At 34.5% G+C, this 13,061-nt stretch overlaps 2 protein-coding genes across 3 annotated transcripts; both read right to left on the bottom strand.

The window, feature by feature from the left end:
* Positions 1-344: 344 nt before the first annotated feature.
* Positions 345-2,393, bottom strand: LOC110663821 (peroxiredoxin Q, chloroplastic). The gene is made up of 4 exons (XM_021823240.2): positions 2,099-2,393; positions 1,879-2,016; positions 1,533-1,622; positions 345-781 (listed from the first exon to the last, which is right to left on the bottom strand). The coding sequence occupies exons 1-4, from the start codon at positions 2,297-2,299 to the stop codon at positions 563-565; spliced, it is 648 nt and encodes a 215-aa protein (XP_021678932.1). The 5' UTR covers positions 2,300-2,393; the 3' UTR covers positions 345-562.
* Positions 2,394-4,999: 2,606 nt separating this feature from the next.
* LOC110663822 (respiratory burst oxidase homolog protein E) lies at positions 5,000-10,870 on the bottom strand. Of its 2 annotated transcripts, none has more exons than XM_021823242.2 (14): positions 10,086-10,870; positions 9,833-9,992; positions 9,072-9,120; positions 8,547-8,660; positions 7,804-8,226; positions 7,201-7,584; positions 7,016-7,111; positions 6,799-6,914; positions 6,510-6,680; positions 6,260-6,419; positions 5,986-6,171; positions 5,748-5,876; positions 5,507-5,581; positions 5,000-5,349 (listed from the first exon to the last, which is right to left on the bottom strand). In XM_021823242.2, the coding sequence occupies exons 1-14, from the start codon at positions 10,684-10,686 to the stop codon at positions 5,308-5,310; spliced, it is 2,706 nt and encodes a 901-aa protein (XP_021678934.2). In that variant the 5' UTR covers positions 10,687-10,870; the 3' UTR covers positions 5,000-5,307. The 2 variants fall into 2 exon arrangements, with proteins under 2 accessions (XP_021678934.2, XP_021678933.2); XM_021823241.2 differs by having other exon boundaries at positions 5,503-5,581; positions 10,086-10,869.
* Between the last annotated feature and the right edge of the window lie 2,191 nt (positions 10,871-13,061).

The following is a 13,061-nucleotide window of genomic DNA, read 5'->3' as shown; positions in this document are numbered from 1 at the left end:
AAGTTACCAAGAAATCTATCATATGGCAATTTACTGTATGTCTATTTGCTGGTGTGTTAATTAGATATTAGCATTTCACCTAAGGGCAGAGATCAACCACCTATAAGATGAGGGATTGCTAATTCTAGAACACAAACCATTTGATTATGCACATCCACAACAATAATCCTCTGCAGTTGCCAGGTAAGGGCCTAAGCAGCAATAGTCCATCGCATGATACCCCTTTGAACTTTACAAGGTTGGCCCATTTTCTCAAGCAAACATATTATTTCTCCATTTTACTAGGCTAAAACAAGTGTTTATCTATAATACTTTATCTTCGAGAACAAAAAAGTGCTCATCTCTTTTCGGTCCATAAATTGATGTTTTCACCTTTAATGAGAAATCGCACTTCATACCTTATGAATGCATATACATATATATGCATGAATAATGGATATAACCAACTGGCTAGTAACTAGCTACAAAGACTTGATCAATACAACAATAATGTTAACTCCAAAAGAACAGATTAAAGGGGAAAAGGTAAGATAAAAGCAATACAGATCATAGAATGAAGGGTTCAAAGGCTTTGAAGTAGTTTCAGGGTTTCATCAATATGCTTTTCAGGTTGGAACTGGTTGTTGTAGATGAGTTGAACCACACCTTTCTTGTCAAGAACATATGTCTGTCTCCCAGGCAATGCTCCAAATAGATCAGCTGGAACGCCCCACTCTTTTCTTATTTTGTTTCCTTCATCGCTCAACAATGTAAATGGAAGTCTGTATTTTTTTGCAAATGCCTACAACCATTTCAAGTTTTTTCCTTCAACTTCTAGCATGATTGGTATTAGTTATGAGAAGAAAAAAATAAAGGTCTGCTCAACTGTTAAAGTATGTTGTAAAGCTAAATTGTAAGCTTTATACTTGGCAAATGCTGATTGTCTTATAAAGCAAAAACTAACTAAAATATTAATTGTGGAGTAATATTGGTAAGATTACTTCCATTCTGTGATATGAAAAGGCATAAGCTTGATGCTTTAGGCTTTAGACTCAGATCAACGCAAATGTTAGTTCAATTGCGCTCTCATCTCTTGTAGGCTGTGGCATTTGTTATGGATTGCAAGATAACAGAACCGGCATAAAAAGAAAGGGGACATGTGACTGCAAATAACCATGGATAACATATATGCATAGCTAATTTGGGCTTTTTGCCTGGTCAAACACAAACATTGATAGGAGTCTGAATGAGATTAATTAATGAGTGAATGTTAACAATAAGGAATCTAATTTTGTGGGCATAACTGATGCAAACAAAATTCATTCAAAATATTTTTAGGTGTGTAAATTAACTAGCTTTAGCTCAGTTCGGGACTTCACTACTATTAGGAGAATGCTAGGATAGGAGTTTAGGAATGGTTACAAAAACTAAAGCTGGTAAAGGTAGTTGTTATCTCATTCTTAAGAGTTATTAATATCCAACTAAAATTGTAAAAATAGAAACTTTTTAACATTAAGCTTGCTCCAGGAAAGAAAAAGATGTTCTTCTGTTACCTTGTGCGATGATGGATCATCACCACTGATTCCAACAACCTCAGCTCCTGCTTTCTTAAACTTCTCATAAGAATCCCTGAAAGCACAGGCCTGCAAAGATATCTCCATTTTAGTATCTGCATTACGTGGAAAGATGCCTTTTCTTGATGGAGGCGTCAACCCATGTTGTATTTATAAGAATAATTTGTTATTTCCATTATTTTTTTCTAATTTTTCCAAGACATGAAATTCATATTGTACATGAAGTTTGTACATTTATATCATAATGACTAGCCTACATTATTACAGAATCCCTGCTTCTCCTAAGATTAAAGCAAAAGCTTTAAGGCAAGCAACAGAGAAATACCTGTTTGGTGCAGCCAGGGGTCTCATCAGCAGGGTAGAAATAGACAACCACAGGCTTCCCTTTGAATTTGGAAAGGTTCACGTTCTTCCCATCCTGATCTTTCAATGTGAAGGGTGGTGGCACCTGCCCTTTGTTTACCTGAAAAAAAGGACACTCCACAACCAATCAATCACGAAATGAATCACTGGAGCAGAAAAATTCCCACAAGGACCAAATGTACCTTAGCGACAATGGTAGTCTTGGCAGAAGAAGAGGATGGGATTGAAAGAGAAGCAGAATGAGAAACCTTAAGGCCATAAAATTGAGACTGTGATGATTTGGAGAGAATTGAGAGGTTTTGAGAAGTATAAAATTGGGTTGTGGGTTTCTGAGAAGGAAGCAGAGAGGGTAAAGAGTGATTGGGTAGAGAAATGGAAGCCATTTGAGAGAGAGAGAAGTAAAGGGATAAGGAAACAAGGACTAAAATCCCAAGTTTTTGGTTAGTTTTGGTTGCATTTTGGGGTTTAGCAGAGGAAGATAAGGGGGGGGCATTCGGCATTCGCTTATTGGGGAGAGGTGTTGCAAGAAGATGTGCCATTCATTGCCTTTTGGCGTGGACGATTGCTGACCGCCTGACTCTGACCCCAACCCTTTTGTTCTTTTTAACTGAATATAAACAAGTTACACAATAAAATCATAATAAATGCACACTAATTTTTGAAAATTAATTGAAAATCTTTTAATACATAAAAGTTTCAAAATATGGACAACATTTTTTATAAATAAAAAAGAAAAGAGACTATCAATTGTGAATTTTTAAACTCTTGCATTCCAATAAATTATTTTTTTTAAATTAATTATTAGTTTAGTAATACATATCATTTGAATAATCTCTTTTCCTAATTATCATTCGTACTAAATAACTAATTAAAAAAAAATTAAGTATTTATTTATATTTGCGTGTATTCTTGATCAATTAGAAAAAATAACAATAACATAAAATAATAATGAAATATATATTGATATTATTAATGGGTAAATATTAATTTAAATATGTTAGTTAAAAATTATGAAAAATTAGTTTTTAACTTAATCAAAATGAAATATTAATTCACTCATGAAATCGTAAAGACAAAAATAGCTTCTATACAATATTCCAGAAACCTGAGGGACTAGTCTGCAATTTAAATTTAATGGAGTGACAACAGAAAGTGTGTATGCATAGTGTTATGATGGATAATTTTTATCATTTGTCTCTCTAAGTTTTCTCTCAATTTTAGCAGTGTTTTATTTTCGTTATTTTTTTTTTCGACGCGCAATATTGTTTTATAAGCTTCTTACTCAGAAATCTAACCAGAATATAAAAGGAAGAATTTTAATGTAATATTTTTAAAATTTAGAAATTTTGGTATAACATTTTTAAAATTTATGGATTTTGCAATAATAAAATAAGATACGGACGAAAGCTGAGGGATGACTGCTAAAAATTACACGCCTTATTAGCATCTCTGAACCATAAAAAGGCTGAAGGAATCCATCTCGTCTGTCTTTTTTCGCTGAATAGTTATACGATTTGGGTGTTCAAATTTTTGTTTTTTTCTCTTTTTATGGTTCTGTGATATATTCTGGAATTTGACGCAAAGAAAATTTTTGGTAATATTTCAAAGGACTTAAAATCAGGGACTTCCTCGTATGAGAGTCCATACAGTTTCAGTGGAAAAGGAGGAGCGACTACCGCTTTATCTTCTTCTGATGAATCTCGCGTTTTGACGACTAGGCCTCCCAAGTATTTCCATTTCGTGGGTTCATTTAAATCCACTTGAAATTCTTACTATTTGTTTTAATTCTTGATTTGTATACTGGGTTTTGGCCATTGATTATTTTATAGGTGTGGTACAAGGTGTTTGTATTGCTGTATTGCTTAATTCAAGTGCTATGTTTGGAATTTGGAAGTTTATGTAAAAACTAATGCATTGCTCATTTTGAATTTTGCAAGTTTTCAGCTTATGTTTTGGCAATTGGCAGAGTAGAGTATCATTTGACAAGTTTTTTGTTTTGATTTTCTTCATTTGTAATGCAAGCAAAGCAATCAAATTGCTTTTGGAAATAGTACTTGTCAAGTTGGTTATGTGCCTCATGTGAAGCTTTGTCCATGTTACCATTTTCCAAATTACATTAGTAGTTTGATCATTACATTTACATGATTGGACCAAATGTACTTTCTGATTAAATTTCACATAATTTCTGGAACTATAATATCAGCATACAACTTTCAATTTAAGCTCTATGACATAGTTTCATTCAGAGTACTGCAAAAATTTATTTAGTTTTCCATTGCAAATTGAATTGTAATTACCTATTTCTTCCCCCCATTTATACTCAACTCTGATGCCTTCTACATTGGCCATTATTGCTAATTTGTTCATTTGCAGACAAATGGTTTCAATATGGACCTGTTCGAAGTTGTTGTTGGTTACACGTTGAAGAAACGTGTTCGGGGCTAGGCTTCTAGGCTTCTCAGGAGATTGAAAGATGGCTGATTCTAACTATCCTTTGTTTCTCATGTAACTGGAAGTACTGCTGTCTTTGAAGATTGCAATTTGAAGAACTTCCTAGCTTATCATGTGAATAATTGGGGTCACAAAATTACTAGACGTGTTGTCTCTTGTATGTATCTCATGCCAATGACACATTCTTGGATTAGAAACTACTATACTTCAAGCTGATTCCTTTTAATTTTTGTTGGTATCCATAAACAGATGACCTTCGATTGAATAGTTAATATATATTTCTTTGCTAACTTACAGTCCTGGCGCCTAGAAAAAATCCACTCAAGTTCTTCTGTGTATAGTTATTGTATTCCTGAAGTTTTTTTTTTTTTTTTTTCCATGCACTGCACACACTTAATGAGATTCAAATAGGGAAATTGTGTGCAGCTCCAGAGGCTTAGGGGCACATCACCAAAGCCAACACAAGATCCTTTCTCCTTTGGAGTTGGAAATAGTTTAATATCAATAGCTGCCATGGTCCCTATGGATAGCTCATTTCTATAAATAATCTAAATGACCTTATCAGTACAACCTTTGGCTTGGGCTGATGCACAAACAAATAGCTGTCCGTTGTCAAGATGGAACACAGAAAATGTTCAAAAACTGAAATTCTATAAAATTCCCTTTTCTTTTCTTTGCGTGCATTTTGAAGCTCTCCATTGTCCATCATGTTGGACTGGATTGTTGGATGAATGGTGTATAAAAGCATTTACATTTAGTTGTGCTACAAATATAAGATGTGTGCATGTATATATATTTTTTTATCTCAATTATTTTAATAATTACAAAATAATAACAGCAGCTTGACATTTGAAATAATTTTCCCTCTTGTTTCAGAAATGTTCCTTGTGGAACTCGAACCTTGTGGATGTCTTGTGACTCAGCTCTTGACATAGTTTCTTCAGCTCCTTTGCCAACACTGGCATCCCGCAATAGAATACTCCTGCAATTTTCATAAGCCTCCATTATGTTAAACTTGTCTTTTCACCCAAAGATTGCTAGCTGATTGATAATGTCATCGTTTTTTATTTGATGAATTGTGCTATGCTAATCAACAAATGCAGGTAGTCTTTGATAATTTTATGTTTTTCTTTACCTACTGTGGCAAATGGATGCTTTTTAGCTACTTTTGTGAACACTTCTTTCCAATTTGGCCTAGCAAAGTGTGTCCTTACCTGCAATAAAGCAAAGTTGATCAGGGAGATATATCTCAGATGCATTAATCCTATCATAAGGAAAACGTAAAACTCTCTCTCTCTTTTCTGCTGCGGTGCCCTCAATATTGTTTTCCCGGTTATTGATTCTAACAATGTAAAACTGGACTTTTATGGGAAATCATACTCGAGTGCCAGAAAGGATGTCAACACCATGTTTGGCATGGTTGAGAGCTTGGACCATGGTGATCAAAGTTGACCTTGCATCACCTTCTTCGTAAACACTTGTAAGGTAATTATGCAGTTCAATTTGACCCTGTTTCATAGTGTACAAAGCAAGAGAGAAGAAAAGAATGACTCCTCACTTTTGCAGCTTTTCTTGAATTCAACAATATCAAACATTGATATAAATTTTTACATTTTACCTTGTGATCCATGTCTGCAACATCATCCATAACTCCTTTAAACCATTCAAATGACCCGGGTTCTCTTGTAACCCAGTAGAAATGAGCATTTGTAGTTCTGTGCGTTTTCCTTTTGCTACCTGGTGTCACGGTTGAAGATGCACAACTGTTTGAGCTGTCGTCTGATCTACTGGTTTCAGTGTAATCCTAGGCCATTAACATATGGAAATCAATTAAGGTCTATGTAGTAAAACTAGGAATTTCGAAAGGTATCATTTTAGAGAGTGAAATTTACTGTTTGATAATCTGCTGCTCTCGTGTTATTTAAAAGATCTCTAAGGATGCTTATGAAAGGTGTAGCTCCAATTCCGAGTCCCACGAGGAGCAAGACATCGTAATTTTGATAGTCTTGCGCTGGAGCCCCATATGGACCATCAACGCATAGTTTCGGTTGGCTGCATCAGTTTACAATTTTTACTTAGAAAATTTCCATTGATTATTTGAAAACAAATACAAGACTGTTAAGTTTATTAGCATGTAATTACCCTCTTTGATCCACATGTCCAAGTTGACCAAACATGGCTCGACCAATAACAGATGGTGAATCATTTACCTCGGTGAAAACTTTCTTCAACTCCTGTGTCCAATCTCCCACTATCCGAATGTGAACACTGAGGTAGTCATCTCCTGGTGCCGAGGTTATTGAAAATGGGTGCCTGCGAAGGATAAGTGGTTACTTTTGTGCAGAAAAGCTTCGAGATTTCATAATGATGATTGTATCAAATACAATGTAAAGGCCTTGAAAAGAAGATGACTTTCTTTCAGAATTCTCACCATTCAAAGGAAGAAATTGCAGGACATTGTAGAAATATGTACTGCCCACTTTTGTACTTGAATCCTTGTGGCTTGGACATGATTAAGCTGAAGACATTTCCTGGTAGAACAGATACCTACGGAGATCAAATAGCTCATATTAGACTATAATAGGTTTTCATTCTTGCAAATGAATAAACCATCTGGCAATACTAGGAATCAAGTAATTTATATATACCTTCAATATTTTTACCGAGTAATGCTCTGACCTACATGTTCGCACACTCCGTTCTGCAACATAGAGTAACAGGGGAGCAGAGACATACAGCCACGTCTGAAACATTGAAAATGCACTCAATTTTAGTTTCGGGTTATTGATTCTTGTACCATACTCATAATAGAGTATGAAACCAAAGTTCTTACTGTTTTCTGACTCCAATTGTGGGCTAAGAATAGGAAGGTCCCATGGACAAGCAGCAAAACATAGACGAGACCAAGAAGATGATGAGAGTACCAGAATGCATTGAAACCTGTCAATCTGTTGAAGGGCGCTGGCAGTTTGACCACATTCCTTCGGAACTGGCTTGTTGCTAGCGTGAATGCTATGACCATTAGTACCACCATAGCAATCCCAGTAACACCTTCAACACTAGTCAGTAGATATTCATATGTGGGCTTCTTGTTATGGAAATCAGATGCTATCAAGGAAAATTTCTCCGGAGACGAGTATATCAGACGGGGGAAGTCACAAAGTAAATGGTTTCCTGCGTGAAGGATGACTCCAATGGCTATTGCACTAGCAATTATCTGCAAAAATCAGCCCAAACATTTTGGATAGATATTAATTTCATTCTGGGTGGATTGTATGGGAGCGTAATGAAATTTTCAGTCTATTTTTCTATTAAATTTCTATTTCACTATATTCTATTACCCTCATCTAAATGCATTTTTAAAGTAGTAACTCTTTAATTCACAATTTTGATTAAGAATTGTAGTGGTACATTAGATAGTAATGATTCTTCTTACCTTGTGGAAATTAATGTTATCATCAAAGGGAATAAAGGATCTTGCTCTAGTAGACCGAAGCCAAGTCAGTGTGTTTCGACAAACGGGTAAAAGAATTAGAGCCATGTTGAGCTTAAGAGTCTCTGCAGCACCCTTGGCAGTGCATACACAGTAGCCCATGACCTGAAATGCCGCTCTATTCTTATATTGATAAAATTTCCAAGCGAATAGGCAAGCCATTGTCATCATCCACAGCATTAAAATCAAAACTCTCTGCCAGTTCTCTAGAATTAGACACCACAATTTAAAGCTTAGCCTACGGACCACATTCTGGGATCTGAACGAACTAAAGTTCTGACTCCAGCCTCCACTTGTTGTGCTTAGTGGTCTGCTGTAGTTCATGTATGTGTCTCTTTGCAGGAGAAGTGTTTCTACCTGCCATAACTGAAAAATGGGCAAGAATAAAATTGCAAAACTCAATCAAAATGCCACGATAAATCCTTTCTTTTGTAAGATTCTATAAGAAAGCTTTGCGAGGATGAAAACCAATTTGTATATGTGATGGAAGGCCTCTGTATAGTCTATAGGCCTCTTTCTTAGTTCTCCACTTCAAGTGGACAGAAAAATTGGGCTACCGAGCTAACTTTTAGTTTCATTAGGATTGGGTCTGGGTGAAGCCTATTTGAAATCTAGATCCCATTCCAAGCCCATCCGTGTCTGTGATCACATGAGATAAGATGATTACTGAATAGGTGTTCTTTTACCTCAATAAATCCAAGATTTTCGGGATCTAACTCTTCCATTATCAAGGACGCATATTCTTCAGCTTGTTCTTTGAGCTTGGACAGTTTGTTTGCAGAAGCACTAAGCATTATTAACTGCGATTAAAAAAATAATAATAGTAGTGGATAAAATAAATTAAATAACGGGCTCATACTTTTCAAATTGATGAACAGGAACAGCTATATTTTATGTTATTAATCTAAGAACATGCATGCTTCCATTATCTGTAAATGGTAGGTTGCAACTTGTATTTTTTTTTTTTTTTTTTTTTTTTTGAAACTGGCGGCTCTGATTTTGTAAGAAATAATTAACTAAGAGCTTATGAAATGTTTATAAGCCCAATGGTAATTCTGCTTGTATAGAAAAACTGAAATAGACTCCAAACACCCAGCGATGATATGAACGTTTTATGGATAATTATGGATTTCTAATTTAAATATAATTATGATATATTAAGCTAGATGATTAAATTGTTTTAAAAAATGAAAAATTCAATTTAAAATTACCTCTTGCACTTCTTCCCTTGTTATTCTTCCGTCTTCATTGCTATCAACCCTGAAAAAGATTCAAAACGTTTCTTCATAAGCTGGACAAATTTTATTTGTTAATGCAATCTTCTAATTGTCGACAATTAGTTTCTGATTTTTCAACGAATTTAATAACAAAAATCACAAAGATTATTTAATTGGGCCAAAAGCCCATTACTCAATTGCGTCTTTCTACGCAGTCTTCTTTTTTTTTTTTTCTTAAGTTAGAACACACACAATACTCAAAACATGACTTAATATCTTGATAAAATTATGACAAATTTATCAAGACCTCTCATACATTTCACACCTGATATGAGATCCTAAAAAACTAGCATGTGGAGACACCCATTTAAACACAGACTCCAACCATGGCATCGCGTACCAATGACTAAGTTTGGCTCACCCTCACGAAGTTTGCTATTTTTTCTTAAGTTAGAACACATGGGCATAGTGCTTAGAGATAGAACTTAACATCTTAGTAAAATTATGTTAATTTTACCAAGATCCTTCGTTCCATATAAACACTAAACACACACTCCACGTAGGGTGTGGGATCCAAAGGACCTCTTTCTGTGCAATTGGCCCTAAAAACTATAATACATCACTGCAAACTTATTTAAGGAACCAAGACTCTGGCGTGATTGACCGTTGATTTTGTAGAATATGAGTCCATAACCATTTTCAAACGATCGAAGGTTTAAAAAGAAAGAGAGAGAAAGAAAGACTCGTAGACGCACATGTCGAAGAAAATTTGAAGGCGCGCGTCAAAGCTCTGGTCTGTAATCTGTAACCAGAACTCATGAAGCTCCTCTTTCGAGATCTTCGATATCCTTCGTCTTTTCCTCCTCGCTAACGCATCAAATATGCAAACCGCAAACTCCTTCGAATCCACCATTCCTACATTATCAATGCCAAATGCAACCGAGAATAATGAAGATTAACTATTTTATCTTGAAAGTGAATTATATATATATAAAGGGACTTGGTTACCTATGCATTCGCCAAAATCTTCTCTGGCGAGCAATCCGTCTTTAGCAAGTGAGTCAAACCGGGACTCGACTCGTCTCCACAACTCGTTAGCGTCGTTGGATGCTCCTGTAGTCTTGCTAATAAACCTCAGTCCTTTAAGTGCTCGCTGTGCGCCTGATCTCGTCCGTTGTAGTTTCGCTCTGATTTTCCTCGCGTCTCGCGCCGAAATTGTCTTGTCTTCAATCTCTGATGAAGTCGTCCGAGAGGATCTCGACTTCAACCACCCAAACTTCCTCCGAATCCTCGACGTCGCCGATAAACTCCTCTGTAAAATCCCCGTGACGTCACCATCAACTTCACCTCCAGGATCCGACGTAACTGAGGTAGGATTAGGTTTAACACTGCAAACAACAATGGAGTCATTATCGAGCTCGAGAGTGACCTCAACTAAGTCTTGCTGGTTGTTTCTTCTGAGGTCGTTGAGAAATATTGGCAACATTGCACCGCCAAGCTCGCAGTCACTGGAGGCACCGGAGTCAAGATCATCGGGCAAGTCAAATGTACGGCTATAATTGGAAAGCCGGGAGCTGCTTCCGCCGAAGGACGGAGGCGATGACTTCATTATAATTTTGAGTTGATATCTTTCCTTTTTTTCTCTAGCTGTTGTAGTTGTTGACGCACATAGACACCCAGATGATGCCTTTGTCTTGGCACGCTTAGAGACGAGAAGTAGTATTAAAAACAAGACAAACACCTCTCAACCGATCTCAACACACGATTTCAACGCTTTTGTCCAGTCGTGCTTAGAGAGAGAGAGAGAGAGAAAGAGAGAGAGAGTAGTCGTTGAGATTTTGCTTAATTAACTACCTGCATATATAATTATTCCAATTTTTGGGACAAAACCTTTGGATAGCTAACCCATTGAATTAATCACAAATAAATAAATAATAATTAATATTTACAAAAGCAATTAATTGAACATTATATGTTTAATTTTTACGTGATTAAGCTTAATTAATTACACATTTTGTTGGTGAAATAGTTTAGAAGGAGATGATGAATAAAGAAGGGAAGAGTTGGTTTGTGATAGTATTACTTATTTATTTATATGTGATGCGATCTCGAAATTATGAAGGCAATGTCTCAGTAGTGTGATTATTCGATATGATTCTACTCGCCGATTTTTTTTGAGGTTTGAAAATAGCTGCTGCTGTTTACTTATGTTGGAAAGCAAATTAATTAGTTGCTAATTAATAACCTTTTTGTCTTAATTACCAGATGCATGTGCTGATGATAGATAGGGTTGGCAAACCCACGTATCAAAAATTGACTGTATGAGAAAGACAAGGCATAGGAGAAGGCTGGTTGAACTTTGTTTCTCTTTATATATATATATATATAAAAATGCAAGCAATTTCAAATCCAAGATGAGCAAAGCAAGAATAAAATTGTAATTCAGGGTATGTAGGCTGCGTATTCATAAATCATGTTAGTCATTTCATGAAATAAAGATATATAAATTAACTAATTAAACAATCTTACTAACCATGTAAGTAACTAGTAGAATACCCTTACGCAATGTGATAATATATTATTTTTATTTTTTTCAATTTAATATGTTAATTGTAATTTAAATTTTATTTTTTTTAATTAATTTGACCTTCTAAATAATAAATTATTATTTTCATTAATAATTTAAACTTTACTAATCTAGCTGGTTAGATCATTTGGATCACACACGTCCATCTTGACATAATGTTTTAAAATTACCACTTAAATAGTTTTCTTCAAAATATTTCTTTTTTTAAAAAGAAATTATTAAAAAAGTGATTTTTAGGAATATTATTTTTTATAAGTCTTCTTAGAAATATTATTTCTTTAAAATATTGTTCAGAAAAAATTTTCTTGAAATTTTTTTAGAGAAATTTTCTTTTAAAAATTAAAAAGTCAGAAAACAAAATTTCTTGAAATAAATAATTTTTTTTAAAGTTATATTTTATTAAAGATTGAAATTATTTTATAGAAAAAATACCATAATATATCATAATATACTAATAAATAAAATATATGAATACATAATATTTATCTAAGTTTAATTAGTTTTCTAAGTTTCACCTTAGAGATATAGAAAGTAAAGAAATTTTTAGTTTGAATCTTTTAATTTATTTATGATAAAAAAATAATCATTATTTCTCATTACGTAGTCTATCAATTACATTTTCTCTGTTGCATTTCAATTAAATCAAAAAATGATCATACCAGCTGATGAATATAATTATGTTGTAAGGAATTCAGTTATATGATCTGTTAAAATTAATATTAATTTGCTTTTCACCAAAAAAAAAAAAGAAAAAGTTAATATTAATCTGCTAATAACTCCCATGTGTCCAGAAGCTGAATTTGCAGGTACCTTGACATTGCTTGGCATCAAAAGCGAACACACAGCTGTGCATATATAACAGGAAGACCACTAAATTATATTTATTTTCTTTATATAATATTTGGTTATGTTCGTGCCTCCCACTCTGCCGCCCCACGCTAGGCCAACATTTCGAGCTACCCATTTTATTTTTATAATCACTTGACCCATTTTATTTTACTGAAATTAAAGGCTTAATTAATTACGTATCCTTTATGGTCCAGAAATTAATATTGAAGCTCTATGGCAGATATATAGAGAAATAAAATAGCATAATAACTAATACACACTTCTACTTAATCAATTTGACCAATTCATATATATATATATATATATATATAAAGCAGCAGGCTTGATTATAATTAGGGGTTTAGGTGCAGGTTGGATGGTGAATGTGGGTTTGCAGTACATTTTCTTTGCATGCAAGGCCACCCATAGCAGGGAAGGTAAGTACACTGCAAGTTCTTCTAGAAGGTCTACTAGCTTGCACTTGCAGTACAATACCCCTAACCCTAGCCTCTTTTCTGTGAGTACTGTCATTAGAACAACAAAATAATTGGCTTTCTTTGTGCAGCATT

Source organism: Hevea brasiliensis, chromosome 11 (assembly GCF_030052815.1).
Source record: "Hevea brasiliensis isolate MT/VB/25A 57/8 chromosome 11, ASM3005281v1, whole genome shotgun sequence".
Taxonomy (NCBI): Eukaryota; Viridiplantae; Streptophyta; class Magnoliopsida; order Malpighiales; family Euphorbiaceae; genus Hevea; species Hevea brasiliensis.
Note: the sequence above shows the minus strand (reverse complement) of the source record. Positions and strands in the feature narration are given on the sequence as shown.